The sequence below is a fragment of the Oryzias latipes genome, chromosome 17, assembly GCF_002234675.1.
Source record: "Oryzias latipes chromosome 17, ASM223467v1".
Lineage (NCBI taxonomy): Eukaryota > Metazoa > Chordata > Actinopteri > Beloniformes > Adrianichthyidae > Oryzias > Oryzias latipes.
Genome location: NC_019875.2, coordinates 12,934,861 through 12,961,434, shown reverse-complemented (window position 1 = coordinate 12,961,434; position 26,574 = coordinate 12,934,861). Strand labels below are relative to the sequence as shown.

The 26,574-nt window shown below is 41.7% G+C and overlaps 1 protein-coding gene across 1 annotated transcript in view; it reads right to left on the bottom strand.

Annotated features, from left to right (window-relative positions):
* LOC101159134 (xenotropic and polytropic retrovirus receptor 1 homolog) overlaps nt 1-26,007 on the bottom strand; it is a 33,197-nt gene extending 7,190 nt beyond the window's left edge. The window contains exons 1-10 of the mRNA XM_023964785.1: nt 25,537-26,007; nt 13,189-13,240; nt 7,983-8,084; nt 7,567-7,790; nt 6,720-6,869; nt 6,359-6,442; nt 5,879-5,960; nt 1,632-1,721; nt 1,294-1,391; nt 1,016-1,195 (exon numbers count right to left, since the gene is read on the bottom strand). Coding sequence (XP_023820553.1) covers nt 1,016-1,195; nt 1,294-1,391; nt 1,632-1,721; nt 5,879-5,960; nt 6,359-6,442; nt 6,720-6,869; nt 7,567-7,790; nt 7,983-8,084; nt 13,189-13,240; nt 25,537-25,605 — 1,131 coding nt within the window. The 5' untranslated portion in view covers nt 25,606-26,007. The remainder of the gene's footprint in view (nt 1-1,015; nt 1,196-1,293; nt 1,392-1,631; nt 1,722-5,878; nt 5,961-6,358; nt 6,443-6,719; nt 6,870-7,566; nt 7,791-7,982; nt 8,085-13,188; nt 13,241-25,536) is intronic.
* Between the last annotated feature and the right edge of the window lie 567 nt (nt 26,008-26,574).

The window sequence follows — 26,574 nt, the reverse complement described above, 5'->3', positions numbered from 1 at the left end:
GCGACTGAATTGACTTCATTTGGTTGGAGCGGGAACCATTTTCTACGGGTGACGTCACACTCACTCGGTCCAGTTCTTATATCCCGACAATGAATGTGACATAAATGGGGTGGAATGGTCGACATTTAGAAACGTTTATGGCATGGGTTATTGGCTGATTTATATAAATTTCCTCTAGAGATTGATGTAAAAAAACACACTGCACTTAGCTGTACACACTCCTGCTAAAGACTCAGGCATTTCATGAAACACCTGCTCTCTATGCAGTCCAAGTATCTGGTATGAATAGTGATGTCTGGAGGCATGATTAAACACACGCTTGTTGCTTTTTTTCTACTCCTTTCTAAGATCAATTTTAAAGTCCCACACCAGTCATCTTTTGAGTTATTTTAAAAGCGTTCCCAGTCTTTTTTTTAATGATCATTATGCCGTTTCTAGACAAAATCAAAAAACCTGTGTCGTTTTCTATGACTTTCTGCAGAGCGCCAGGGGTTCAATAAAAATTCGCCACCGAGTTGTGGAAGGGGACTGTTGGCGTGGAAGAACTCCATCCCCACTTCCCGTCATCCATAACTGAGAGCTCTCCGTTTACACTCTCTCCTGCTAGCTTACAGCCCCCCACACCCCCAACCTAACATTAGCGGTGCAACATAAAAGGTGAGTAGTATTGGAGCTATCCAGCCATGCAGATTTGAGCCAGACGCCAGCCAGGGTGAGGAAAACGAAGATGTGCAAAGATCTATTCGGCTGCTAGTGGATGCATCAGAATAGAGCCTGTGGCATGCCCAGCATATCATCTACGTCACAACTGCTGCTGTTCCACAACGATTTGAATAAAGAAGCTCTCAGAAATTCAAATTTAAGCTTCATTTTCTTCATACGTGTTCATCATCATCAGAAAAATACTTAAAGAACACAATAAAAACACGATTTTCATTGGAGTGGGTCTTTAAAATCGTAGTAGTAGTAGGTGCAGTAGGCAACTCAAAGGCAGTCTTCTACTGTGTAACGTTACCAGAAGCTTCAGCAGCCAGAACCGCGACTTGTAGTAACAGGTCTTGAAGGGGTTGATGAGGAAGAGGAGGAAGAATCCATACAGAATCAGAGGGTTGGCCTGCATCGGTATCTGAATGTTGTTACTGAATAAACAAGCCAGCAGGCTGACACACCACAGCACCCCCAACAGGCCTGCAATCTGCACAAAAACAGGCAACACGGGCCATCAGCTTCATCTCTGTGCATGGAGAAACTAAGGTCTTTTTTGGAATGAACGCAGGCAGGACGGGTTCGGACCTCAAACAGGTGCTGGTGGGACAGGTTGTTTCTGGGGTTCAGCTCAAATATGAGGACGTGGTTAACTCCAGCTTGCCTCCATCCGTACGTGTTGATCCCTAAAAACACACCGAACATGTTTGCATGCTTGACTTTTTCTTGTAGGGTTCACAGCAGAAAGTTATTCCAAAGTTAATTTGAGACAGCAGTAAACATTTCACAGAATCAGGAATGACACAAGCAAACATTTTGGTTTTGTGTAAATGTTACACATTGTTGCTGCCCAATGACAAATGTCTGAGAATTGACCATGTGAGTGTGTACTTTTCATAAATCCTGTGTTATTCAGGTGCACATACCCAGTAGAAAGAGAAATTCTATCAACAGGAAGCCCCCTCTGTAGATCCTGACCATAGGCCAGACTTCAGAATTTCTGATCACCACAGCTCCTGTGAAGACAAACCAGAGCAGAGATAACTGAGCGGGACAGCAAACGAGGACAGAAACCATCCCATCACAGTATGACCGAGCTCGTCCTTATTGAACGGCACACATCAAGGAAAGTCACTGTCAGCCAGATGTGACCATGGATGACTTAATGCACAACACAAGAAAACAGCAGGACAGAGTTTATTGTCCTGCAGTGGTTTGATGTTGCAGGCGTTGCACCGTCTGTTAAAGATGCGGTCGTGTGATCCAGCTCCACAGCTGTCATCATCTAAGCTGAAGATGACTTTAATGAATGCTGTATTTGCTGCTGAAAACTGGCAGCACAAACACGTCTAACCTAACATGTCAAGTTGTAGAAATACAAAGTTTGGACCTGACACCCGTCAACCACAAGGCCACGGCCCATTTTGGCACAGCTTCAACTCTATTTATTTTATTGACAAAAAGTCAACCAAAGTTGACTAAAGGTGCTACCAAAAAAAACAAGAAAACCATCAAATCAGTCAGAAACTAAAACTGTTTCTGAAAGATTGTTACAATCCAACTGGGCTTCAACCTGGAAGTGAAGGAATCGTCGTTTGGGGGACGATGAAAACTTCCTGATGGTGACAGGCCAGAACAGAGAAATTCTTTTTTGTATCTATATAAAACATCCTGACCGCATTAGAGTAGAAATCAGCCGGGTGATATTCAGTCTATCTACGGAGAAATCTTAAAAAAAACAATAAAGACTTAATGACGGGAAGATGAGCTTGATGTCAGTGTCAAGCTGGAAGATCCAGTCATATTTCATCCTCAATGCTTCATCTCAGTCCTCTCCAGGTCTAAAATCTGTCCCTGGTGGCTTTGGACGAGTTGCAGTCTGACTGTCTAAGGGTGTGGAAAGATAACCAGTTCAAACAGCTGCCTTCAATACAGGGAACAAGTGGAGGATTAAACGCATCCTTAAAGAAAATGTAACGGGTCTGTGAGGAACAGCATTCTGCACAATTATACACAAATTCATAAAATATGATTTCCTGGATTCTTTTTTCAATTCTGTCTCTCATAGCTGAAGAGTCTTTACACGTTTCTTATCTTTTTAAGTAGCAGAACTTGCAGAAACTAGTTTTTTTGCCTCTTTATAAATCAACTTCTAACCCAAAAAATAAAAAAATAAACTAAATTGACTTAATCAACTACCAATAAATAAGAAGATCTATTATTTTAAGTATATTCATTATTCATGAAGCAGACTCCAAAGTAAACAAAGCTTCTCTTTATTAATAAAGAAATGATGAAAACTCCAGTGGTGGGCTGTCAGGGCCTTCAAGCACTTCTCTGAAGGCCTAAAAATATCTGAATCGTGTGTCAATTATATTTTGTCCATGCATGTTCATTAAATAATTCTAATTAAATAAAAATGGTCTGTCCATTCCCTTTTATTGTGTATTTGATGGATATGCTGCTTCCAGACAGACGTATTTTCATATTGGAGCATTTAACCAATCGTATTTCAGCTGTCCTTTGTTGCCAAGCAGAGTCAGAGCTAAAGAGGCCTTCACTATTCGTTCTGCAGGCCCTCTAATACAAAATCTAATGTCAGTCGTTCATTTCTTTCAGCCATTCAGATTTTGAGTTGGTGTCAGCAGGGCCTTCTAGCAGGCTTAGGTAACGTCACCGTATTCAGACCCTCTGATTGGACAGAAGTTTCAGGAATACAGGAGAAATTTCCCATATGCAGCCTTGTCGAGCTTGACACAGAGCCGGGGAACACATTTTGATACGTCTTGGTTAAAAACAGAGCTGACTGTAATGTACGCCATGGAGGAGTTAGCAGAAAAGTCTCCCACTGATCTCCTTGACTTCCTTCATCAGAAAAATCTTAGTGAATCATGAAACAGATGTACAGATTAGTGTGTTTGGCACTGACCATCCCTTTCACCCATCCCCTGGGGGAGCAGTGAGCTGCAGACACAGCCGCGCTCGGGAACCATTTTGGTGGATTTAACCCCTGAATCCAACCCCTTAATGCTGAGTGTCAAGCAGGGAGGCATTAGGTCCCATTTTTAGAGTCTTTGGTATGACTCGGCCTGGATTTGAACTCACGACCTTCCAGTCACAGGGCGGACACTTTAAGTTGAATGAATAAATAAAGTTCTGCTGTCTCTCACAGCCATATGAATACCTCTGGAGTATTTTAACCACTGCAACAAAACCTTTTGACTCTTTTGACATCAGAGGTGATCAATGTCGTCAGAGGAAATGGGGGATGGGAGAAACTGCAGCATAGTCCGCCTCAAAAATACAGAGAATTGGAATTTTGACACTTAAATTGGTTAAATATCTAAAATTATAGCAGAATATTTTCCTTTAAAAGTCTAAAAATGACACATTTGCTTTACCATATTTCACCTCACCGGCCCCCCTCCCATCGTGTCAATTTTAAACATTTGTGTATGATTTTACTGCACCCATTCCTTCATTTGACCGCTGCAGTTTAGGCGACTCAGCAATGCAGTGGTGGGGGAGGGGGTCATTTGCTCAGCTGTGAGTCCCCAAAATGGTTTTGATAGCAACTTTTTAAGTGGCTGGAATGAAAACTTAACCAAAACCAAGAAGGGCAGTTTCAGAAAATATGCTTTTAACCCTCAGCCAAGAGTATTTTTGCCATTTAAATCAGGAGCAAACACAACTCGGCAACATTCTCCAGCCGTGTTCCTTTCAGATCCTCATTCCACGGACCTTCAGCTCAGGAAAATTCTTGGAATTTTACGCAGCATCCCTCTTTCCTGTCTCCATTTGAGGATCTTTTGGGGTATATATCTATTTTTTTGTCTTACACTTTTACCACTAAGAGTGGTCTGTTCCATTCATGATCAATCACTCAATTAATTGATTTGCTTAATTTGAATATCCCTTTCTATCCATCTGAACATACTGTTTAATAAAAATTGCCCCAAAAAAATTCCCAGAAACCTAAAAACTTATAAAGTAAAGTAGAGCCTTCCAACAAACAAAAATAGGGAAAAAAGTTAAAATAGATTACAACTGGTGTCTGAAATGAAATATAGTAGATTGAATACAAAAACCTTTGTTCAAGCTAAAAGCACTCTTTCAAAGATAAAGATGTTTTGTTTGCTTGTTTGTTTGTTTTAATTTCCAGGGAGGACCCCATATCCTCGGGGAGAGGTCTCCACAGATGTGGGTCACAGTGGGAAAATGATGCCCCACTGCAGGCATCAGTAGCTAACAGTTCATATGCTAGTGTCTATAGGATCTAAGGATTCTGGGAGATTGGTACAATAAACTCAAATCTGTTAAAGAAAGGGTAAAAGACTGGTAAAAGCTTCAAACATGAATAAAACAGTTAAATCAAACTAGAAGTAAGTGTAATGCGTGTCAAAACGTGTGCAGCTGAACTTGGCATGACTTGAAGTCTGAGTATGGCGTTTTGGGAAAGACTTGACAAGTGAGACGTAATGAATTCAGTAAATAATGTATGCATGCTTGAATAGCTCATCTCCAGTTCTGGAGAGAAGAAAGGGTCTCACTCCAGCTAGAATTCTAGGGTGGAAGAGGTTCAAAGCTTCAAAATTGAGAGCTGCTTTACATTTCAGAGATGTCTAGATATATAGACAGCATAAAGGATTATTAGTTGAATGCTATAAAGCATTCCACCCATTGTTTTCATGTTTCTCTTTCTTTATTATAGTATCTTCCGCCATTTTTTTGGTGGAAGATACTCCTCCTACAATTTTTCTGCTATTTTTACTATTCAACTATTAAAATGTTCAGCTCGTTCAGGTTTTTCCAGCTTTGACTTTTGGTCCTTCAAATCCTTGAACTTTTCAAGATATTCTAGGATTTCCTGGATTTTTGCCTCCATTGAAATACATGGGGAATCTTTGGTGCGGAAGCTCGCTGGTTCAATACCCAACACTGGCCTATTTCACAAAAATATCTTTTTTGTTATTGTGCTGTTTTCACTTTATTTATGGTAATGTATGTAAATAACTTCAATCTGCAGACTTCATAAAAATAGTAACAGAAAATCCGTACTGGAGGATGTTTCTGCTGGAACATCAGGTTTGATGCGTCTCTTATGCGTTCTTTGTGTAACACCTTGAGATGACACATTTTAGGACACATCATGTGCGTTTTGTGACTTTAGTACCTGTAATTACCACTGCAACGATTAGGACGAGGAAAACGCCACAGTAGAGTCCGACTCTAAAGGTGGTCCAGGCAGGAGCAGGCTGTGGACAGACGGACAAATGTCAATACCATAAAAAAGAAAAAGAAAAAACTTTACCACAAAGAGTTTTTTTTTTTTTTTAAACTGGTTCCCCTACTAGAATTTAACTAATAAACCCGGTCTCCATTAAGTCACTTTTACTGAATGATTTGAGCTTTGTGAGGTTGTAGATTAAAAAAATAAACTGAGGCGACACTAGATGTGTCTGAAAGTTTATTAAAAACAAAAAAAGTAATGGAAACACTTCTAGTGACACACAGGGAGGGAGATGGGAAAACGGAGCAAATGGTGGTTAATCAGGATTTAGGTGTGGGGATAGTAGGACAGGAAAAGAAGATGTTTCATAAAAATACTTCAGACATGAGCGGACTTATGCAGACAAAAGAACATGGGACTAACTTGTGCGGCTCCCAGAGGAGGCACCCTCAACCTCTTCATGGCCTTCTGTCTGTCCCCACCTTCCAGCTCTGTTGTGACCAGCGCCTGGAGGACGACCATGACAGTCATTGAACATGAGACAGTGAGGAGAAAAGGGGAAAAACAGGAAGTCGGTGCACAAAAATGCAGTTGTTTTTTTTTGTACAAACACCATTCTTGTTGTGAGTAGCAGGTTTTAAAATACTGCCCTCATACAATTTAATGGTTACTGGTTGGTTTTATGGCAACATTAGAAGAATATCTAGGACAGAATTTGGGATTTAAGTGAAAAGTAAGTGGTAAAAACAGCTGCTAAGGTGTGTACATGTGTGTGTGTTCATACTTCTGTCTCAGAGATGAGCTGTGTGATCTTCTTGCATGTGTAAAACGGAGCCACCTCAACGTGAGCCACCCTCCAGTCCGCCCCTCGCGGCGTTTCCAAGATCTTGTCATGTTTCTTCAGTATTTTCCTGAAACCTGTAAAGTTCAGATTCTGGAAGGACACAGAAGTGGAGAAATGTGATTCGTGTCAACACCGGATCATTAAAGCCAGCTGATGGAGGATGTGGAACCCTAAATGAGCTCTTTGTACCGAGCTGTGGCATGTATTCAGCACACGTATGAGCCAGGCCAGCACAGAAGGAAAAGGAAGAGACCTTTCTAGACATTTACAGCAAAGACAAACAGAAACAAACTTGAAAACAGGACACAAGTCAGTTAAATTGCTTTTTATTTTGTTTCTTTAACCTTGGGAAGCCTGTTTATCACACCTTTAAACTGTGCATCAGCACATACATGTGTGGAACGAGCAGCTCCCGTGGGTTTTTCTGAAACCTTCATACACCTTTCAGCATACGTAGGTAACCAACAAGCTGCCCTTTCCATGTGCAGTCACACACCTCCACATCATCAGAGATTACCAACAAGACTGTCGCATTTCAACTGTGAACATTCTCAGTTGGCGTGGTACAATGGATTTCCCCAGACTTCTTAACCTTTTGCTTTGCAGATGATGAGATTTGATTTTAGTAACTCTTTATTTAAAGTATTCCACTATATTTTAAAACACTTAAAGACAGAGAGCCGTGTAGTCTTACACTTTTATGAACAATATTATTGTCAGACGACCAATAAAAACAATCAAAAGGCGTGTGTGTGCATGTGTGTGTGTGTGTGTGTGTGTGACGCACCTGGTAGTTCTGCAGCAGAATGAGGCTGAGATAGAACTCGGAGAAGGCCAGCTGCAGGTCCTTTATGTTCCTGTGTTTGCATCTCTCCTGCTGTGAAAGGGCAAACACCGTCTTCCTCCTCCTCAGGCCTCGGGCATTGGCCAGGCTCTCCCTCTGGGCGTCCAAAGAGGACTGCAGCTCATTCTGCAGGGTGGCGAATCGTCGCTGCGCCTCAGCCAGCTTTTCTGGAGGGGTTCAGGGAACAGATGCACGGTTAATGCAGGATACTGGGGATACTTTTTCTTCTACAGAAAACTGTTGTGATGAGAAAACTGCCATCTTTTCACACCAGATAAAACTAGAGACTCGAATGAAGTGGCAGCCATGAGACTGTGAGGTCCAGCAGTGTGTGCAGCAGAGGGAGTTCTAGAAATTACCAGAGTAGAAGGTGTTGATCTTGGCCAGCTCTTTTTCACAAGCCTGGAAGAACTTTTCTTCAAACTTGGCGTAGTATCTCTTAACGGTGTCCTCGTCTGTGACTGCAACGACAAACATGCTTACAGCCGGGAGGTTTTTGTAAAGTGGTAAACTTAGCGGAGCGGTGTCTGAACGTCAGCCAAACACAGTGAACTGATTGTTCATCGTTTGTTTGAATCGTGTTCAAAGAGGATGTAAAACTAAGTCATCTTTGCTCCATGCAATCAAATAGAAATAAAATACACAAAAACATTTGTATGTCTTGAGGAAGAGCAAAAGCTACCACAGGCCTCATGAAGCCCATCAATAACTTGTGCAACATTTTGAACTTTTTACTGGCAGAATGTAACAGAGGTCATGGGGTTCATCCATCTATGAAAAACAAAAGAGGCGAATCGTGTCTGCACTTACGCTTTCTGGTATTTTTTGTTGATGTTTCAGAGTTCTCTGCTAACTGAATGATCCACATCTTTGTGTTTTCATGTCTCGGGGCTACAAAACCTGTAAACCAGATTTTTAATTTTCTGTTTGAAATATATGTAAAACTAAGTAAAGTGAGGCAACAAAGTTGCAGATGGCACATGTGTGATTGTGAATGCAGCTACACAAATAAAAGATAATAATGACTGACTTGAGCTGGATTGTCAGTCTGCTCTGGACCAGACTATAGAATAAACCTTACTGGGCCCTAAATGACATTGTGTTTGGAGAACTTTACAACACCACAATACACACAACTAAACTCAAATCGTCTGTCAGATGGGTCATTGATCTACAGTGTTCCCCCGCATGTTTGCGTTTCACTATTCGCAGGTGTTTTTTTCAGTCACGTGACTCCGAAGGAGGTGCTGCAGTGGAGGAGGGGAGCGGAGATGAAGAGCACACCGGCCTGTTGGCTTTCTTGCTGGTTGCTAAAGAATATTTCACAGCTGGTTCCAGCGGTTCCTGAATCGCTACAAACCGAAGTTTGTGTCACTGCATGGAGAAATGGCATCAGCTGACTCAGAAATATCCTGATACACCAAGGAAGATAATCGTGGAGAATAGCCTAGTTATCATCCGGAGCGGGTATTTAACATGGATGAAACGGCCTCTTCTGGAAGACGATGCCCTCTCACACTTAACTGATGAAGGAGGAAGCACAGGCTCCTGGTTTTAAAGGTACTACCAATGTGTTTTTGAAAGTACGCTAAGGTACAATTACTCTGAATAAAATAAACTTTATGTTTAACATTATTCCAATTCTTTAATAAATGTTTTACAAAGCATTAGAAATGTTTCCGAAGGGTTTTTGATGAGTAAGGGTCGTTGAGGGACGGTCTTCGGCCGCGGGGGTGGAGGGTGGGGGTTAGTTGTCCGTATTCGTGGGTGACTCTGGTCCCTAACCCCCGTGAAAATGGAGGGAATACTCATCACATTCACACAGCTACACACTACACTAAGCATGTGTCCACTTCTACCGACAGGTCACCGTTTACACAATTACTGCAGAATAAAACAATACTGTATAAATCTAAACGCGTCACTGTTGAGCGTGCGCGGCTTTGTAGCTTCTGCTCACACTGAACCAGAACTTTATGAAAGCTGTGCGAAGATTATTTTATCTGCAGCTCAAAAATGTTACAGAATGATTCAAGAAACAAAAGCAATTTAGAGGAAGTTACTAACTTTATTTGCCTTTATTTGTTCTTTGCTTTTTGTTTCCCTGTGTATTTTAACTACCTAATAGTATTATTACTTGGGTTACATTTCAAGTACTTTACCAAACTCTACATTAACTTTGACTTTGTACAATCAATGCAATACACTGAATAATTGTCTGATCTAAACATTTGAGCTTAAACAGCAAAAAAACATTTTATTTGGGTCTCATTTTATAACTAAAAACTTTAGGAGTTCCAGTTCTCTGACACACACACCATGTCATCTGAAGTTTATTCACAACTAAAGCTTATCTAACCTAGTTTCTTTTGTTTATTCTAATATAAAACTTATAGGTGTTTAAACATTTGGAGTTTTTGCTTCCCCCCTGGTAGCTCTCGGTGGCCGTGTTCATGCACAGCAGCTGACTGTAACAGCAAAGCACTCTGGGTCTTGAAAATGTAAAAAAGTGCTGAGTGAAAATGATGCCATTGTGTAAATCCGCAGTCATGCACACGCTCACACACAATTCTCCCACAATCAGGTATCCCCATTAACAACCACTGTATTTCCTGAAGATCTCCCGTTATTTTGGAGCTTTTCTACCTTTATTAAGGCCCAAAGCGCTTCATTGTCTCAAGTCCGACCGTGTGGACAGGAAGTTTTGAGTCAGCCCAAGCAGACTTGGTGATTCACCAATTTTCAGACTGGCTGCTTTTAGACAAGACACCAAATTACCCAGCAGTCCTGCCACCCCGACACTCTGCTGCACAAACACACAAACAGCTGCCGCTGTCAGACTGCAGTAATCTCCTGATCCCTTTTTAGCCTTATTCCGCGGTTTTTCTTAAAGTCACCTTATTATTATCATTACAGCGTGTCTGTCTCAGAAGCAGGCAATACTTTCCATTGGACAACTGATGTATTTTTGGTCGTGTTTGGAAGCAACACCCATTCTTCACTCAAACATTTGGATTTGGCAACAGCTGCAGACTAACAAGAAAATACTGTCAACTTCAGTCAACATTTCAGATCTGAATATTCATTAGAATCTCTTGAATTTTTATTGACCTGGTCTTGTATTTGTGCACAGTATTCCGCTACACAACAGCTTCATGTTTCCTTATTATTATTCTGTTGATTTGAGATCATTGGTATTAAACTACAAAATTCATAAATACAGCTGCGGTTCTAATAATCGGAAACAAATCTTAAGGCAAACTAAGCCAAATGTTTATCTTGACGTAATCTTTACACAGATATAAAAAAACAAAAAAAACAATCTACTAAACATTTTGCATTTGTGGTGGTTTAGCTGCTCCCCACCTTTTTAAACAGAGATTGTGCCTGCAACTGATGCCCCCTTCCCTAATTATTTATGCTTAAATTACAAAACCAGAGGCTAAACATGATTGTTTTATTATTTTACTTTATTATAATTTTAGAATTCCAGTCCTTCCCTAAAGCATAAGAGCTCTTGGTGTTTTCTTTTTGAGTAAAAGTGTTCACTACAACAGCTGATAACAGCCTGCTAAGGCATTGTGGGAAACGCAGCATCGGTGCACAGAAACAGTCTGGACTTCACATCTCACCACTACTTTGGTTTTCTGCACAGGAATTTAAAGCTTTTTTTGTAAACTGCAAATGTCAAACAGGATGATTGTTACCAAACACGTCAACATGACAAACATGACTCAGCATTTGTCCTGTCAGCAGCAAGAACAGCAACTTTTCCGACAGTAAACAATAAAAAAATGAAAGCGATGCACTGGCTGACACCTGAAACATAAACGCATACGAGTCCTTGATATTCTCAAATGTTTTTGCCCATCATGTCTTGATTTACTAACCTAATAGGAAGTTTTTACTGGTAAAAAAGGAATTTTTTATTGGAGCTTTTCAAAATCAATGAATAAAGAAATAACATATAAAGATATTCTATTGAAACAAAAGATGAAGTTGTTACATGATTCAGGCCAGTTATAGGAGGGATGAGAAAAATAAAGGTCTGAAATGGATATTTTTATGTCCTTTTTTATACTGAATTCAATTAGTCTTGTAAGAATACAAAAGGTGTCTTAATGTTCATTTTTCTTAACTCTATTCCTTTTATACTTTTAATTATGTCTATAAATTGATTTAAAGTTTTCATTTGTGAGACTGTGGTGAATATTTAAAAAACATTAACTGCAGACAGTGATCTGAGCATTTATGTATTTATATATATATATATGTGTGTGTGTGTGTGAAGGATGATTAAGGAGCCCCAACGAGAAAACCTCCCGTCTGTTCTGACACGGTGGAGAGTCACACAGTGGAAAGAAAACGGTCACAGGATGCTACCAAGACAGCTGTCATTCCAGTCACTTCCTGGAAAAATAACCGTGTGAATGGAGAATCGTGAATTCTCTTTAGGCCTGTGTTCTGCATACATTAACCGTTTTAACAGATGATTTCACACACGTGAGCACGGCTGCAGAAATCCACACATCAGCCTGATTCAGGCGTTCATGGGGGGCGGCTCCACAATCAGCTGATTGTTGGGAAACAATGCAGTTTCACATCGTAGACTCCAGTAAACTTCATTCGACTTATTGAAACATCTTTCAGCGGGAAACACTTCCATGGACTTGCAGAGGTGGGGAAGTTGGGAACACAGTGTCCAGAAGGATGAACCTGTTTCAAAATGCAAACACCTGAACATTCATCAAGCGTGGATGTTTGTGGCTTTTTGAATTTGGCGTGTTGAGTGCAGGGATCAGAAGATAGTTTATGATTTAAATGAAATTGTATCTGCAGCTGAAGTCCAACAACAGCTCGGCTTAACGCTCATCCCTGTGGAGCTTTTCTTCAGGACTCCAGTCTCTTGTGAACATATTCAGTCTCTGATTAGAGTGGGGCATCACTTCTATTTTCCCAAATCGATTCAATTCAGATGCACAAATTTAAGATTTGAATTGAAAAACTACTTTCAAATAAACTGAACATGTGGAATTGTGGGTATTAAAGGTTTGTTTGCTTGTTTTTTACATGAAAACCAGCAAAAATGCTGGACTAAGAAGATGGAAGACTCATGAACAGCCACTTAGTGCAGTCTGCATCATCACAATGATACATTATGATTAATAATACATTTAACAAGCTGGATTTAAAGTAATGCTTGCACTCATCACTGCTGCAACTGTTGACTGTCCAAACCCTTTGGTAGATGAGCAGAGACTCGGATCTGAAAGACTTGTGAAAATGGCGTCCTGGACGTGACAGAATGCAGACGAGGCTGCAGTGAAAAGCAGAAGTGATGTTGGAAAGAAAGAAGGGACGGAAAGCTAGCAGACTCCTTCTGCTTTCAAGTTTGTGCGTAGATGAGCTTTGATTTGTGTGAAGCTGAGGGGCACGTGCAAAATGTGACAGTCTCCATGGCAACATTCAACTTCCACATTCAAGTGTTTCTCTTATGTCTCGTTGTAATCAAAGTGAATGGAGGCTTCGGCAAGTGTTCACTCCAGTGGTGTGAAGTTTGATTACCTTCAACTGATGGCGCCTGGTCTTGGGCAGCATACAGCATCTCTTTGAACGCCTACAGACACAAAAAAAAAACAAAAGTCAAAAAGTGAATGGCTTTTTCTTATTACGTCACTGATACAAACAATATGGTCACTGCCTCCTACGAGAGCTTGATTGAAAAAAGTCTTTTCAAAATAATCACTTTGGCTTTTATTAGGCAGAAAAGCAAAAGAGGGTGATAGAATTTCCATGTCATCTAACGTTGTTAGTGAACACTTCATAGCCATAAAAGATCACAAAGCCGTTCACTGAGAAATAAACAAAAGTTAAACATTAATAAAAATGGAACAAATATGAAATCAGGAGGAAGGCAAACACTTTTTAAACACAGTCATATTTTTGGGGATACAATTTATCTTTTTATTTTTTTTTTATTTTTTTATTTTTTATTTTTTTTAAACTTGTCCTGTCCAACAGCTAGGCAAACAGATGAGAGCGGAGGGCCTCTTGTGTTGGACATATTTTATTTTAACAAGAGGGGTTATTAATCTTCAGACAAACCAAAGGTATGTCTGAATAAACCCCTTTTGTAATTGAGGCCAAACTTTATTAATTTCAATCATGTTTGAAAATCTTTGGTGTTGGACCGGACGGAAAAGGAAAGAGGGGAAGAAGAGAGAGGGACGTTAGAGAGAGGGGGGGGGGGTAGGAGGGTGATAATAGGAGGGGAAGGGGGGTATGAAGCAGCATAGAGCAGACAGGTTTACTGGTTGTTTATCATTACGGTACGGTTCAAATGTAGTACAAAAAGGGCGGGGCCTGTTCACACACACTCAAATATTATCAACACACCTGCTAGCCGCAAAAATGTCCACATGTCGACATGTACACAAAACAGATAGTGTTCACGAACGCATACCTATGCCTTTAAACCAACTAGTGTGAAATCTTTCATTCATTCAATCATGCAAACTATTAGTGCAAAGGTGAGCTAACACCTGTGCTCAAGTGAGTGTTTATGTTCTTCTAAAATGGATGGTGGAATGTTAAAAGAAGGAGGAGGAGCGCCCAGCCACCCCCACACCCAGACCCCCGCCGCAGCAGCAGCGGCAGCCGGAATTCCCCCAACGCCACACGGGAACAGGCAGGGAACAACCGCCCCCCGGGCGACCAAGACCGCCACCCAGGCCAGGGCCAGCAGGACCGCCGCGAGGCCCCCAGAGCCAGAGAGCAGGGAGGCGCGGAGGGAAAGAGAGCGCCGCCCCAGCCCAGCCAGGAAAGCAGCCCCCCCGCCGCGCCGGAAGAGCCCAACGCAGGGCCCCACCGGAGAGGGACGCCCACAGCCCCAAACGAGCACCCCACCACCACCCAGGAGTTCCGGGCATCCCCCAGCCCCGACCCCAGGTACGAGCCAGGACCCCCCAAGGGAGACCCGCTCCGCACCCCAGGCAGCCACCCACCCGGCCCACGGTTGGTCCAGGTAGGAGCAAGGCAGGGGCCCCCGCCCAGGAGGGGGGAACCCCGGGGAAAAAAGGGTGGCCCACAAGGGGTGTTATAAATATGGCCCGACCAGGCTCGGCCATGTTGGAAGTTTGGCGGGGCCCAGCGCCCAGGGGCAAGGACCAGGACCCACCCCCCAGGGACACGAACACCCCCGGCTCAGGTGTAATATGAACCCCCCCACCGTGCGGAGAGAGCACCACCGGGCCCAGGGAGCCGGCACCCAAGGGACACGGCCGCCATCGCCAAGGGGCCCACACCCCCCACCAGGGAAGGGGTAGGGGACAGATGGACCCAGGTCCCACCTTCCTTGTAAAATGTGTGTGCGTGTATGGGTGTTTGAGAGGGTGTTTGTGTGCATGTGTGTGTGTTTATGTTTGAGTGTATATATTGAAGGGGGAGGGGTGTGTGTACTAAGGGGGGTGCAGTTAAAATTGGCGAGTAGGGCACTAAGGGGACATCTCCTGATTACTCACAGTGATGTCCCCTCACCCTCCACACCAAGGGGCCCTAAATGTCTAAGGTGCGGTTAAAATTGGCGGGTAGGGTGCCAGGAGGACATCTGCTGCTTGCTTGCAGTGATGTCCAAGCACCCCCCCTACCAAGGACCCTACATGTCTAAGGTGCAAATAAAACCGAAAGAGGGGGGGCCCACTCCATACGGCAACCATAGGAGGGGGGCCACTGCCAAGTAGCCCCCCCCCCCCCAAGGCGCATCGCAGGCTAGGCCCCCCACCCCCTCACCCTAATATGAGGTTATATGAGGAAGGGGGTAAGTTGGGGACAGCTGGTAGACTGTCCCCTGGTGGTCAAACAGCCGTCCCCCAGCCCCCCCCCAGCAAAGGGGCCAGGGCCACCCATTCCAGGGGCCCCACCCCCGGAGGCGCCGACACCCCAGGCCCGGCACCACCCACCCCACACGGAGAGAGAGGAGCCAGAAAGCGTCGCCCCAATAATATGGGGATACAATTTAGAATCCACATGATGTAATCACAGAGAACGTCTAATCAGTGGCCCCCGATCCGGGCCGTGGAACACACAACCTACATTTGCTCTGATCTGATCCTGAAGGAAGTTTGATTTAAACTACTGGATTCTCCCCACAACATTCCCATTCATTCCTGACACATGCCAAGTCACTCGGTCACGTGTCAAAAATCCATCCGCAGCTTTCTGAAAGCGGCTGCGCTGACCGCTAAGCGAAGTTAGCAAAAAACGAATGTATTTGGAAAGTTTCTCTTCACAGAAAAGGGTCATGAGGAAACAGAAGAAGAGGATTTGACTTCAAAAATAAAAGAATGCTGCATTTATCAGACAAAAACTTTACTCCAAATATGAATTTACTGTGACAGTTGTTCTGACACGTTTAGAATGCATAATATTCAGCAACCAGATGTCCAATGTTACGAGGGTGCTGCGAATAAAGTTGCAACAACAGTGGATTAATGGTTATTATTATGTTTAGACAATACCAGTTTTAGTGACTTGTTTTGTGTTTATCCATCGCACCATGAAAGTCAAGTGAGGCTTTTTTTTTTGGCTTCCACATTGACAATTATGGCTTGAGGGAAAAATCTATATCACACTTTAATATATTCAACATATAAAGTTTAAACCATCAAAAAAACAGACACCCACTTCAACATTGTACAGGCTGGGTCGTGAAAATATTGACTGACTTTAAACTGGTCTGAAAAAGGTTGAGGACAACTGGTCTGGTTTATTATTGCAGCATCATAAATGTAATGACTGTAAACAAAAGCCTCCAGTTTGATATATCATGAGATGTTAGAGATGATATATATTGATTATCACATTATCGCCATTTCGTGATAGTATCGTTATGGTGACTAATGTAGCACATCGCATCATAAGGTACCCAGTGATTCCCATCCCTAATGCTCCATGCTTGTAGCTGGAATACGTCTCTTGCCCACTGCCTTTTAGTTTCCGTCATCCTGGGAGTCAGTAAATCTGCAGTATGAGCTGCAGCTCATCTCCACTCTGGAGAGGGTAAATAAACTGCAGTCACTGAGCCTTGATAAGTCCCAGTAAGCATGGGGAGGACAATAGGACAGCTGACCTGCTTTATCCTCTCCTGCCGTACAGATAGACTGTAGAATGCCAGTTCTGTGTTTCAGAGCGAGATTACAAGAGGCTGCCAAATGGTGCAAAGAGTGGCGCAGCGGGGGGGGGGGGGGGGGATGCTTCTGCGACGAGTGGCTGAGCAAGTCAAGGTCACGCAAAAACCCAGAGACTCACTGAAGACATTCTGTTAGCAATGAAAACCAAACAAGGAAAAAACCAGCAGAGACAAACAAATAAATCAATGAGGCCATAAGATTTCTGTGGACGTTTAGAAGGTGCAGCAGACTGATTAGTTTGTTGCACAAACATGCAAAAGGGCAAAGGTACGGCTTAGTGTTTAGATATTGTGACAACAGGTCCAACAGTCTTGAAGACACAGGTACAAATAAGCCTGTGTGTGTGTGTGTGTGTGTGTGTGTGTGTGTGTGTGTGTGTGTGTGTGTGTGTGTGTGTGTGTGGGTGTGTGTGTGTGTGTGTGTGTGTGTGAGTTATTGCTTATGCTGCAGGATCATGTAACAACACTAAACAAATTCCAAAGGAGCAATTCTAGATCTGAACTCCAGTCTTCACTGCAGTAACCTGTATAAATGTCAAGCATCTAACAAAAAGCACTGATGCATTCTGGTCTTTCTTTGTTCCTCCTCTCACTCGGAAAACGTTCAACCAATCATTTGTAATCATCCAATATTATAAGTACATTTATCGAAATATGAAAATATAGAGGGAAAATAAAGACATCAGATCAAAAAGGCCAAAATAACAACAATCCCAAACTGCTTTAATTTAACAATGCTAACTTTTTTAATGACTTTCATTTCTAAACTTGCATAGCAACACTAAAACGTTACAAAAAAACAAACAAATATTGTTCTCGGGCGGCAAAATATCAACCATCCCATAATAGTTTCTCGCCTTTTTTTAAAGGTTGTGTGTCAGCAGACTGAGCAGCTTCTGCTCCTGTAATTGCCGAGATCAGGAAAAAAAAAACAGACTGATAAACACAGCATGTGTCAGCTTTCCTGGAACTGTGACAAAGTGGGGCAATTCCTCTACATGCAACAAAGGCTTACGTTTTATTAATGAAGCAGTGGATGATCAGCACTAATTAAAAGTATCCATGTTCATTTGTTAATTAATCTAAGGGTAAATACACATTTCAGAGTAAAATTCACGCCCTTTCCTTGTTGCTGCGATTTACTGAAATGAGCTAATGCAGTCGTTGACCGTCACACGAGTAGCGACAAAATATTCTGTCCAATTACAAATGTTGCACTTCTTTTACAATAAATACACGTGTTGTGGATGAAAAACTCGACACTTTCGCTAAGACGTTTTTGCTCAAATCAACCAGACAGGGTGGCGTCCAGGACCTGTGACCAATTCCTAAAGACACGCCTCTTTCTTCACTTTGAAAGTTAAGAAGGGCTTTTATTTTCACAGCTAGCACTTACGCAAACTGAGCAGATAAACATGCAATTTGGCACACGGTAATGGAACAGCTGTCTTGTAGATATCAGCACGCGTGAACATTATGAAGACATGACAGGGCATTATTTGCTCCAAAAACACTGTTCGTGTTTCAAAAGGTTTCTCATCAACAGTTACCAAAAATTAAAAAATCAATTAACGGAAACATTCTTCAAACATGAGTGTGTTTGTTTTATTGAAATCGTAGATTATAGATAAATAAATTTGCATTTGTCTGATGTTTTAAAGCTTCTCCTGCTGTTTTAAAAGGGAATGGAGAGGATGACTGCGATAGATTTAAACAGAAAGACCCACTCCAATGAAAATGGTGTTTTTGGCGTATTTAACACTTTTTTTTGTGACATTTTTCTCACGATGGAGGACAAATATGACGAAAATTGAGCTAAAAAATTGCATTTCTGAGTTTTTACATCGTTGTGTATCAGGAGCAGATAAAAAAAAAGAAAAGCTATTTGACAAAGAGCGTATTTGTGACATAAAAAAATATGCTGGATGGGCCACAGGCTCCCTATTTTGGTATTATGTGGTTCACATTTGTATCATGATGGTCATCATGAAACCAACGTACTTCAAAGTCAAATCCTTTCGGCTGAATGTATACTTTTCTCTCACTGTGTTTATCAAATTCTGTTTTACAGAACCGAAGCTGCTACTGTCAGCATTCACCTTATATAAACACTTCACTGTTTATAGTTAGGTGAGCACAATTTGACTATATAATCTTAAAATCAATGTTGTTCCAAAACATTGAGTCACAAAGTACTCAGACAATATGATCTCTGAACTCTTTAACACATTCAAACAAAACCAAGTAGGAGTATTTTTTATGTCTCGTCTTTTTTAACTGGCTTTCAATGTCTGCGGTTAGGAAACAGAGCTTCACGTTTTTGAGCTTTACATTTCAAAAACGGCAGTTATGATGGACAAATGTTCCCATCTTAACTTATTTTGTCAAAAGCTGCAGCGGTTTAAGGCTGCAGAGAAATGCATCAAGCTCAGCAACAAAATGTTTGTATAATACATACAAAAAGGAAAGTGAAATGACATTTTTAGAAGATCTTAAAAATACTTAAAAAAACCAAAACCCACCAGTTTCATACTGAAGAGCTGGATGAGTTTAAGCTCCACAAGGATCAGATATTGAGTTTGCTCTATAGTGGGAGGCTCTCTCATCTACTGCACTATAAGCATTCAGCACTACAGGCTGAAGCTGTACACAGAACACTACAGAGAATATTTGATGCTAGAGTGGTAAAACATTGGGTTGATCTTTTTTTCTGGCAGTCTAATGTTTCACCGACATAAACCCTTCAGAATAAAATCCCTGAACAAAAAAAACTTTTTTCTCCACAGAGGTCACACTCGGGTTGTGTGTTCTGTGGGCTCACTCTGCAGGTAGTAAGGTGGAATTTTCCACAACAACACACACACACACATCGCTCCACGGAGCGGGAGGGGAGGCACACGGATAATACTCATACGTATTCCTTCTCTATTCTCCTTCTCCTGCTGAATACACTGCAGAAAAATGGAGGTCTTTCTCAACTGTGCAGGTTTTGGGGCATTGACAAAATGTCTAAATCCGTTTGACATGCCTGCGTCTCGCCTACTTTATCCTAAAGTGTTGGTAAAGTGTTGAGCTGACGGGGTGGTCTGAGGTCTTAAAATGTCGTGCCCCCTACAGGTTTACACATTTGTTACCCACAGACAGCCCACATCCACCCCATATCCACCTGTAAGGGCAGTTGTGACTAAGACAATAAACAGTTTTCACACATTCAGAAAAAAAGTTGACAACACAAAATCTAACTGATTGATACAGTGGGGCAAAAAAAAGTATGTATTCAGCCACCACTTGTCCAAGTTTAATTTCTGTTCTCCCACAGAATTTAAGAAAATCACGAGGCTAGCAGCTTGGTGAGAAGAAATCAACTGTGGGAGCAGTTATTAGGAAATTTAAGACATACAAGAACTTGACTAAATACTTATTTTCCCTACTGTATGTATTGTCTACATTTCTGTAAACCACGTGTCAAACTCAAGGCCCGCGGGCCAAATGTGGCCCACCATGTCATTTTATGTGGCTCGAGAGAGCATCAAAGTTTTTAATTTCTTAGAATTAAAAATAAAAATTGGTGTGTATTTATTCATATCTTGGGGGAATCAGACTTGAAATATGGGATTGGGCAACTATACATTAGGACATAAACACTGTCCATATAACCTAACCTGACATAATCAAATGTAAAAGGATTTTTGTTAGAGCAGGGGTCGGGAACCTATGGCTCTTTTGATGGTCACATGTGGCTCGCAGACAAATCTTTAATTATAGTTTTTTTTTTCCATTAAACCAGTCCTTCTCGGGCGCGATGCGATGCCAGAGGCGCGCAGTAGTAGCGGTGCTTAGAGAGAGAAATCTGCGCCAGGGCTATCAGTTACTATTATCTATTATTTCACAGAGTTTGTACCAGCTGGAAACCTTTGAATTGACGTGCCTAAAACTGCGCGCTCCCGTCTCTGAGAAAGAGCGCGCAGATGCGGGGACGGGATGTGAGAGGAAGAAACCAGAGGGTGGGGGTGAGGTGTTGTGGGGACAGGCTGCAGGTGAATCGCGCAGGGATTGTAAAAACGTAAAACCCGCTGCCTGTCACTCACTGTGGCGTGTGAGTGTGTGTTTGGCTCCCCGTCTGCATGTGATCAGTCTGTCTCACATCTACAGAACATTCAGACCAACCTAAGATCACGTTTAAAGTCTCAACGCCTGCATGAAGCAGAAACTCACCACGTATCAACCAGACTAGACCATCAGCAAAAATACCACGAGAAATACTCATCATTTATTAGCAACAGAATAACAATGTTATTAAAAAGAATCCACAGACTTATTGTACTTTAAAAATGTTGAAATTAAATCAAATGCACACATTCATTTGTATATTTAGTTTTAAACAAATTGTCGCGGACTGAGTTGGATGGCTGTTGGGCCGCGTTAAAAGTTCTGGAGTTCATTGAACGCGTCAAGCAGAGATCTGATTGGCTCTCAGTTCTGTCGCTCAGCCTGTTGTTAGGTAGTTTGGACCAATGGGGTTCAGCTATGGGCCGAATAAGGGAAATGGGAGGGCTGCAGCGGTAGCAGGGGAATATAAAGTTGGGAGAAGCGCTCTCTCTCGTCTCGGCGGGAGAGATTGAGGAGTTGCTGAATTAATTGAACGGCGTTTGTTGCGGTCTGCAGTAACCAGAATAAAGAACTTTAAAAGAGGTTAAGTCTCCGTGCCTCAGTGTGGGGAAGGGACACTACATTATTGTATGGCTCTTTCGAAATTACATTTCAAAATATGTGGCATTTATGGCTCTCTTGGCCAAAAAGGTTCCCGACCCCTGTGTTAGAGTAACAAGCAAACATGTGTTTTCTATGCAACTGTAATTGTCATTGAAAAAGTTATAGTAAATAAATAATGAGTTATTTAACATTAAGGAGTAGTTACGTTTATTTTTCATTACATTTAGTTACATGTATAAGTTATATCTGGCCCTTTGAGGACAGCCACTATGCTGATGTGGCCCTCAGTGAAAATAAGTTTGACCCCCCTGCTGTAAACAGGTCTCCCGTTACTTCAGCTTTTCTGAAAAGTGATCTGGTTTTGGGACCACGTCTATTATGACTGCTGTAGTGTGAGATGACCCTGAGCCAGTAGTTCTGTAGTTGTCCCCTTTATAATAGTATGAGTAGTTCTTGCACACTCTGTATACTCTCCTGCTGTTAAGAGTTGAAAGTGCGATCTTCCGCCTGCTTTAAAGGTTCACGCTCCTTCATTTCTCCTGAGTTCAAGCTGATCTAGCAGGAGATCACTAGATGAAATCTGTCAGGGATTTTACCTGTCCCCAGTCCTGACCAGTGAAAGACCGAGTAGAGGTGACTGAACTATTATGTAGAACACTAAACATGTGTACTAAATATGTATCTATAGATTCATCAAGTCCTGCTCCGTGACAGTTACAGAAGAGCAGCTGGATGCCTCCCCGATCAGCTGGGTTATTTCCTGTCCGACAGGTGGAGAACAGTCTGTGAGGCTGAAAGAGACCATCAGCAAGGACCTACACTTTCACCTCTTCGTCTGGAATATTTTTAAAGCAGATTATTTAGGTTAAAGTGAATTCAATGAATGAAACGTCTTGAAGTCAGAATGGGCTCGAATGGACTGATCATAAACTTCCAGAGCAATCCTAATAGTTGTGAATAAAAATGTTTCCATAGGCTCAAAACAAACAATTGGGTCAAGTTTTGCTAGAAATATTTAGGCAAAATTAATGGCTTTGGAGCAATTTTAAGTCTATTTGCTGCAAAACTCTGCAATGAAATAAAAAAAAAATGCTTTTCTATTGAGTAAACAGTAAAAATGTATATTATGAGGGTGATATTCAGTCTAATCTCTGCAGGAGTTTCCATGCTGCTCCACACTTTTTTACTGGAGCTTTTTCCCCCTGAAGCTCTCACAGTAAGCATGCTTTTTTGTTTTCATTCTAGCTCCTGCAGTGTGCAAAAACAGACCAGATGTGAGCCGTTTCTCCACCCAGCTGTAAAAGTGGACTTTTCCCGACTTAGTCTGAGTCCCGTGGATATTCGGGGCCTCAGCCTGTGAGGTTTTTTCAAACCCATGCTGTTCAGTGGTTGTTTCAACTCATTGTTTTGCTTTGGCTGTTGTGTTTAGGTCAAACACATCATAACACCGTGTAGTAGGAAAGGGCCTTAGTGTTAAACAAATACAACCCCAACCAACTTCCTTTTGTTTAGCAAAAAACTATTTCTGTATGGTGTATTCAGTCTAAGAGTTTCAGTTATTTAGCTTTAGTTCAGTTCATTGACGTGTAGTCAGGCACATCTATTGCAGAGTCCCAGAACTATCAGGTTGCAGTCTGCACTTTGACTGGCAATCATAACACCTTGATATTCAGCTATTTCGTTGGGGGTTTGCCTCTGGGTTGGGAGCTTTTTTTTGTTGTTTTTTTAAATCAGCTGACTGACTCAGTTTCAGTCCAGTTTTAGCTTTCAGACAGATTTCCTGAAACGTGACAGAAACATTTCAGTGTAAAGGGGAGTTCATGGCTGACTCAGTAGCAGCAAGGTGTCTAGCTTTTGTGGCGGCAAACCCGACTCAAATCATTCCGTAAATAACAGCGTCTGTCTAAATTGCCTCGATTGACTTTGTTTATATGAGATCTTGCACTAAATAATTTTAAGATTGCAGTGTGAGAAAGCAGCCAAACCAGATAAAGGGGCAAAAATGATTGGTACTCTCTGACTGCTGTAGTTTGAAAGCAACCTACAAGTCCACATTGGTTTTATGCGTCTACAGAACATTGTTCCAAATGTCTTGTGGTTTGTTTAGATGCAGTTTTGTGAACTTCAGAAATCCTTCCAAACATACCACATATCTGATGCTTTTTTTTAACCAATTGTCATGGATGTCAGCATTTACCATTCTGCAACCTGATATTCATTTCTTGGGTTTGGTGCAGTTTCTGAGCCTGACAGTCTGATTTTGAGGTAGTCTCGTTGACCGTATATGAGAACTGGACAGTCACCCATAGAGAGTGGCTTCTTTCTGACTCCAACCAAATGAATTTTATTCAGTCACCAATTCTTTGCAATTTGGATGCTGCCATGTTGGAGCCAGACAATGTCATTAAGCAGTGTTTAGTCCGAATCGGTCTGAGTCGTCGTTTCCAAGGCAACCACTCCTGCCAATCAGGAGTGAGCTTGTAGGAAGTCCACATCCCCTGCCACTTGAAAGCGTTCTACACAGAATCAGTCAGACGTTTCAAATGTGGGACATAGGACCCGCAGGCACCACATACGTTCACGGAGGCATCTGATTGGTCTGCACAGCCATTTGTAATAAACTCATCAAGGTCTGAAAAAACCCAAAACTTGGTAACAGCTTAGCATTGTTTTGACTCACTTTCTTATACGTTTTTAATTTCAGCACTGGGGAGTTCCTGAAATTAAACAAAAAGTTTGACTTTTAACCCAAATAAGGTCCTCGATGTATATACATTTATCAGCTTTGCTGCAAAAATGTGCATGTAAGCAGAAAGTGCCATCAAACAACACTATTGGATGCATTTCGTATCCAATTTCTACTCTTTGGAAAGCTAAAATTTCCTTATTTTCAGAATTTAACCCAATTATTCCCAGCTACATTCTCTAAAAACCTTTTAAAAATAAATCTTGCAAATAACATTTACACTTTTGCTAAATGAACACATACTTAATAATTTAGATCTTTATCCTTTAAAAGTTTGACTATCCATATAAAAATGTATAAAATGATATTTTAAAAAGAGGTCATTCAATAGGTGAATGGGGCTTTTTTATCTTATATTAGTTTTACTTTAAAATACAACTTAGTGTTGAACAAAGTGTGGTGTTAAAGTTGTGTTTAGTCACTGATTGCATCACGTTGCCCAAAACTCTGTATATTTAGTCACTAAAGCCAAAAATTGGTATTTTCGAGTTTTTACAACTCGATGCAATAAATGCAGACAGCATGTCTCCACCCAGCTAATAATGGCATTAGGACTGAGTTACCACTTAACCTGCTGATGATGTCCCCTCAGAAGTTGAAATATCTAAATAAAAAGGAGTGTATTCAGAAATTACTCAAACAAAACGGCTTGATTGCAGTGTAAATGGACTGATTTATGCCTCATAAAAAAACAAGGCAGCATCACTTTATTTTAAATTAAATAAGCACTAAATATCTATGACAATGATGCTTCAACCCAGAGGCTGCTGGGAAACCAGAACAAACATCAGTTTTCACAGTGAAATGGATGTAATTGCTGAACTAATAGGTTGAGGACTGAGCTGTCAGAACGCAGCGGCCTGCGGCGTGACAGAATGAATGTCTCCCTTCTCCCCGAACGTCTTCCAAAAGCATTCCAGTGGAGCAGACACGCCAGGAACACCGGCCTCTGACATAGAGCAGGTCTGCTCCGCAGCCGGAGCGCCGATTAGAAAGCGAACACATCGAGAGATGCTAGCAGACGCTGGCTAGCTGCTGCTACTCTGATTAGTGGGCTTATTATGAGGCGACGGGGCTCCTCTCTTCCTGTTGTTTACCAACTGAACGCCGGGTTTCAAGGAAGCCATAATGGGTTCGGCAGTAAAATAAGGGATCTGAAACCGGTTGTGAAACCAAAACAACCCGAATGTCACATTAGCCATTCTGCTAGCTTGTGGCTAACCGCCAGCAGTTTTAGATAAACAGAAAATAAATTGGACTTTCTTACCTCATACTGGATGTATTGTTTTCTCCACTCCGGTGTAATGTGCGCGGATAGATGCTCTGTAAATTTCATTTTGGCTAATCAAGTTTTTTTCCCTTTCCAGAACCAACCAAAACCGGAAGAGTTCAACTAGCGGGGCTTATCCCAATGAATCTACGAACGTTCGAACCGGAGTTCTGATTCGACCATTACACCGGGATGGGAGCCTCAGTCACAGGCGGGGGGAACTGACTCAGTGATGCCCTTGTAGTCTTCACCTAGCTTCTGCTCTCTAGCCCTGTCGCCACTCGTGTCTCATCCTCTGTTTGCGCGAAGACTTTCCTCTGCTTTCACATCTTAATTAACGAAAACCTGAGTTCATTGGCTGTACTAGTGGTGAAGAAAACACAACTGAAGACAGTGCATCATTTCTGGCGCACGCGCTGCTGGCGCGAGGCTTTTGCTCAAGATGCCTTCGAGTGCAGTGGGAAATATTTTTAAGCTCGGGTCAGCGCATGAGCAAACAAAACCTGACGTCAGACAACGTCACAAGTCAAATTAACGCCCTCCCACCAGAAAAAATAAATAGTCAAAACAGAAAATACTGTTAATGTATCACTTCTTCAAATCAAAATTTAAAATGACTTTAGTAGCCACAGAGTACGAAAAATTTCTTCGAATTTTTAGATTTTCTTTTGCTGAATTTCGTCCCTTTTATAATTCTCCCAAAAATATTTATACTTCTAGATAGTACCATGCAGTGTTTGATGAGTCAAAATTTCTCTTGTTAAATATTCCTATTGTTTACCACTTATTAACCGGTAAATTCTTATTCACATTTCATGATTTAAAAATGAGTGGAGAGTCCCATCTAGCATTAAGGAAGCACAGCATTTCAGAAAACGAACAGCCACCATCAACGGTGGTAGTAGATAATCTGAGGTTGGTTTGCTGCTTTGGATCCTGGAAGTCTTAGCATGGAAAATGGAACTGTAAATTCTGTTTTCTATTATATATAGAATTTCTGGCGTAAAACATCTGCACACCTCATGCTGACTAGGC